The sequence below is a fragment of the Cherax quadricarinatus genome, unplaced genomic scaffold (genome assembly GCF_038502225.1).
Source record: "Cherax quadricarinatus isolate ZL_2023a unplaced genomic scaffold, ASM3850222v1 Contig2283, whole genome shotgun sequence".
Taxonomy (NCBI): domain Eukaryota; kingdom Metazoa; phylum Arthropoda; class Malacostraca; order Decapoda; family Parastacidae; genus Cherax; species Cherax quadricarinatus.
This window is the reverse complement of record NW_027197309.1, coordinates 53,390-58,941: the sequence shown is the minus strand read 5'-3', so window position 1 is coordinate 58,941 and position 5,552 is coordinate 53,390. Positions and strand designations below refer to the sequence as shown.

The 5,552-nt window shown below is 38.1% G+C and overlaps 1 protein-coding gene across 1 annotated transcript; it reads left to right on the top strand.

Annotated features, from left to right (window-relative positions):
- Positions 1–3,006: 3,006 nt before the first annotated feature.
- LOC138851822 (uncharacterized) lies at positions 3,007–5,552 on the top strand (the record flags this gene model as incomplete). The annotated part of the gene is given in 1 exon segment (XM_070081306.1): positions 3,007–5,552. A coding segment is annotated over 1 exon segment (119 nt), but the record flags the coding sequence as incomplete, so codon positions are not given.

The window sequence follows — 5,552 nt, the reverse complement described above, 5'->3', positions numbered from 1 at the left end:
ATTATTATTATTATTATTTATTAGTTTTTTCAGCATAGTGGCCATCTCTTACTGAAGAGGGGTGACCTGAAAAAAAGAGGAAAACCAAGAAGTTTTTCTTTTTAACCCTTTCGGGGATTCAGCCGTACTAGTACGGCTTACACACCAGGGTTTTTGACGTATTAGTATGCATAAATTCTAGTGCCCTTAAATCTAGCAAGAGAAAGCTGATAGGCCTACATATGAAAGAATGGGTCTATGTGGTCAGTGTGCGCAGTATAAAAAAAAAAAATCCTGCAGCACACAGTGCGTAATGAGAAAAAAGAAACTTTGACCGTGTTTTTGGTTTAAAACAGCGACTTTGCACTGTATTTTCGTATGGTATTTATTCACACAAAACACACAAACAACCCGCACATAAAAGACAGAAGCTTACGACGACGTTTCGGTCCGACTTGGACCATTGACAAAGTCACACTAACAGAGGAGGAGCAGGACGGCTATATATAGGCAGGAAGAGGTGGAGGTAGTAGTAGTGGTAGTAGTAGTAGTAGTAGTAGTAGTACAAGAATTGTATATAATACCGACAGGATGAAATGACACATGCACAACACCCGGGCATCCCCACCGTAGACGTTTCGCCATCCAGCCAGCCACTGGATGGCGAAACGTCCACAACAAAGACAACCAGACGCTGCACATGTGTCTAATTTCATCAGTAGATGTAGTAGAAGAAGAAGAGGTAGAAGTAGTGGTAGTGGTAGAAGTGGGAAATAAGGAAGACGAGCCAGTCAAATACAAAGGAAGGGGAGCACTGCAAGAGAGCTAGAAACCCACAGAGGGAGAGCAAGCGCACCGAGGTGCGTGAAAGGGGAAGTGGTGAAATAAAATAAAGAAGGAACAGAAACACGAGACAGGAGAGAGAAAGACAACCCAGAGGAGAAAAGGAGAGAGGAAAGGGGAAGAGGAAGAAGAAAAAGAAGAAGAAGAAAAAATGAGGATTCAGGTTAAGTCACGGGTGTTCTGAAGTTTGGAGCATTTTACAATGTAGTGGGAGAGGAAGGCATCTACAGAGACGAAGCCAGGGCTAAGGTTCATACAAGGAAAGTTGTGTATAAGAGAGGATTCAACTAAACGGCGACTGTTCGAGTTGGAAGTAGGGAAGACAGTTTTAGCAGAAGACCAGTCAATAGGATGGCTATGATCTCTGACGTGACAGAAAAGAGCATTGTTAGTGTCGGCAAGCCTAACACTATTTTTGTGCTCCCTAAGTCTGTCAGAAAGAGATCGACCAGTTTCTCCGAAGTATTGAAGAGGACAGGAGGAGCAAGAAATAGAGTAGACACCAGGAACATCTGTAGAGGGAGGAGAGGTATGAACGAGATTAGTGCGAAGAGTGTTAGTCTGGCGGTATGGTATTTATTGTTGTATTCTAGTTTTCCTGGTCTCGTTTATAGAATGGAAGACATATTACAGAAATTGAGATGATTTTGACTGGTTTCACAATGAAAAGTACCTTGAAATTGAGCTCATAGTAGCAGAAATGTTCGATTTTTACCAAAGTTCAAAAGTAAACAAATCATGTTGAACGTCCAATACACATCAACTGGTGAGTCTAATATTCTTTCACAAGTGTGCCGATATTATTTATACCATTTCTACACTAATGCAGTAGTCTGCTTAACAGTAAATCTTACTTTTTGTATGAGAATAAAAAATCAAAGTGGAAAACAGAGGAAATGTTATTTTAGTGCCAGGAATGTTTTTCTTGTTTATTATGGACCCCATTTGGAAATTGGAATCTTTTGAAATTTGTGTGAAATTGGCAAAATTGCTAAATTCTGACCACTTTATTGGATAGTTGAAATTGGTAAATGGGTGGTTTCTTGTACTTATTCGATTAAAAAAAAACGGAGTTCTAGCGAAATAGTTATGATTTTTGTTGACTAGTACACTGGAATTGGCCGAAAATAGGGCTCAAAGTGGGCAAAATCGCCGATGCATAAACATCATCAAGACCGCTAACTTTGCGAGAGCATAATTCCGTAAGTTTTCCATCAAATTTCATACTTATGATGTCATTATGATCGGGAAAATATTCTCTATCTTTTCATGAGAAAAAATCTTTTTTTTTTTTAAATTTTGGCAACCCTGAGAACAAGTCTCTGAGAGTGCCTGGCGACCTTCAAAGGGTTAAATTTAGTCATTTATACAAGAGATGGGGTTACCAGCCCATTGCTCCTGGCATTTTATTTATTTTTTATTTGGGTGTACAGCGATACCCTCGCTGTACACCCAGCAACAACCCCCACCCATGCCACCAAGCTCACATGGCCCCACACCTTACTCGTGCTTTCACTCACCATTTCCCCATAGCTTCTAGCCCTCACAGCCACACTCCCACACCTTACCCATGATTTCATGGTCCACACACCCTAACATGCTATCTACACTTCTAGTCACGTAGACACCAGCCACCTTAATTACTGCCCACACCAGCTGCACACTCACCCACTCAGTCACCCATCATCCAACACTCCCACCCACAATGGGCCACTATCACCGCTGCTCACACTAGGCCACCAACACTACCACCCACACTGGGCCACCAACACTGCCACCCATTGTACTTGCTTAGTTCTGCTACGTATTCAGATTCACCAGATTATCCACATTTGTAATTCTCCTTTCATTAAAAGATTTCTTAAACTGATGCTGGTTATTTTAACTTGTGATAATATTGATTTGTGTTGAGCATTGTATTGATGTTTGTAGCTTTTCTTGTTTGTTAATTTTATCTTTGTTTCCAGTGTGTGCAAAATTTTGTATTTTTATTAAGAGTGCTGAGTGACCTATGTGGTCAAAGTGCTTTGTAAATATCACAACTACTAATACTCCTTTAACTAAAAGTAGGATGTACAGGCATTCAGAACTGCAACTGTCAATGAATCAACAGTGAAATATTTATATCAGAGAACAAATAATAATCCAACAATATCTAGTTAAGTAAAAAATCTAATGTATTGCAGGTTCACCCAAGTCATAGGGTGTGTTACATTCCATACTGGGGTAGCGAGAATAGCAGCGCTAGATACGAGGTCCTCTGCTTGAAGACTGTTCCTTTATCCATTCTTGGAATTCAGTAAATTTAGAAGCCAAAAGCTGCAAGCAAAGTTTTAGCTGTCTAGATTAAGAAATTTATGAACATTAAGAAATACAATTAAGAAACTGTGCTCAATATTTTGTCATATATAAAGGACTATGGATGTTAAAATACTAGACATATGTTGTTTACAAGATATACTTCTCTCATAGATGTTTTGGAAAAAAATTGTATATTATGATTTAAATGTTTTAAAGAAATATGTAGTGTTACTGTAAAAAAATAATACAGTATTGTATTACTGTACAATATTTTCAGTAAATTTTCTTTTGATTGTATTGTGTTTTTTATAGAAATGATTTTGTAAAAAAAGACAGTTCTCATGATATGAGTTTTGTAGTTTTTGCATAAAGAATTTGTTTATTAAAACATCCAATTTTTTCTTTCAATAATATTATTTTAATTTGTAATGTATGTTTACATCTTGGTGCAGTAGAATCCCAACTTAATAATAAGATGCAGTCCTGGAAATCATTTGTAACTTGTGTATTTAGAATTATGACCCTATTTTCATGTAGATGCCTGAAGGACACATTTGGGGGTCAATGCCCTTGTGGCTCTGGCTCTGTCCTAGACCAAGCCTAGTGGAGTTATTGAACTGTTCAGTCAGGATGTTACTGCTGGCCACACAGCCCAAAAATACAAATCACAGCCCAGGTGGTCAGGCACTGATTGGAGGAACTTTTTTCCTCTTGAAGACTGCCAAAGTTTTGTTGGTAATTTCCTGTGTAAATGTAGGCAGGCATTGACACTCCTTCAGTTCTCTATTGTACTCGTTTCTCCCCTCCTTAGTGGAGGTATTTCACAGTGTGCGCCAAGTCTCTTGTCATATGAAGTGTTTTTGGTATTCAGGTTTGGAGCCAGTCTCTCTGGGTGTATATTATGATGTACCTCTCTTGCCCATGTTCCAAGGAATACAGCTGAACGGACTGCAAGTGTTCCTAGTAGTTCATATGCTTAGTGTATAAGTGTATACAAGCAGTGAAAGTTGTGTGTGTCTTCCAGCTTGGCAGTCTTAAGAACATAAGAAATGGAGGAACACTGCAATAGGCCTACTGGCCCATACTAGGCAAGTCCTCAAATCCAAACCCACTGTCAAAAATATTTGCCCAACCCATTTTCAGTGCCACCCAAGGAATAAGCATTGATAACCCTATTAACTGATGTGCAAGTCCCACTCAAATTCAACCCCATCACTCATATTTATCATGCCTGCTTTGAAGGGGGCTATCAGTATACAGCAGTATTGCAGCCTGGAGAGAAAAAAGTAACTTGAGAATTATTATTATAATCAAAAAGAAGCGCTAAGCCACAAGGGCTATACAGCGCCGAGTAACTTGAGAAGTATCTTGGCTTGGCATTCACTTGAAAATTTGTTATCCAGCATGTCATTTTCCTTGCAGAAAAAATGGCAACATTGTTGTGATCATTGACTGTGAGACTTCTGACATCATTACTCCTAAGTTTTGCACACATGACTTTCACTCTATTGAATGATTTGAGTAAGTCTTTATTTCCTGCCTTCTGCCATAGCAAAGCAACTGAAATTTCTTTGTTAGACATCATATTGTTGTCCGAGATGCACTGAAAGAATCTTAGCTAGAGAAGGAGCAGTGGTAATAAAAGATGCATTTCTGAGTTGTAATATTCCATATCCAGTGTCATTTACTTTTTTGACAATGAAATAAAAACAATGTTCAAAACTTTGATACATCCCTTTCGTTCCCCTTTCCTTTCTTTCTCCTCCTCTCTCCTATTTTCTGACCTTGATCTCTATCATATCTGACACAACATTTTTTTACACATGCTCTCTATCCCCTCATTGTTGTGGCTCTCATGTGTGTGTGGGGGGGAGAGGAGTGTGGTAAGCAAGTGTTGGTATGGGAAGCAGCAACACTGCCTTCCTCTCTCCCATCCTATCTAATACAACACTCCTTACATATGCTCTCCGCCATCTTACTGTTATTAAATTCACTGTCTTTGACTAAGCTTTACCAAACAAATGTGAGCCTATTATATGTGTAGCATAGATATACACAAAATATAATTGCAGATGGTAAAAAACTAGAGAAAAAACAATATTCAATAAATACCATAATTCAGCTTTAACAAATTTTGTAATTAAATCTGCATTTCATTATGAATCTCTAACAAAAAGCATAAGCCCTCCAGACATACATATATAAAATTAACATATACAGTATATAAATGTATTTGGTGACCACTGAGAATGAAGTTTTTAAGTACAGATCAGTGTAAGAAATTAAGTGGTTCCAAAGTGTCTCATTTGTAAGTACCGAGATTTGTAACACTGGTGTTTGTTAGTTGGGGTTCTACTACACATCTGAAGAAAATATATTAAAAGTTTTTAAGTTGTAAAAGAATATATTATTAAAGATTCTGAATATAA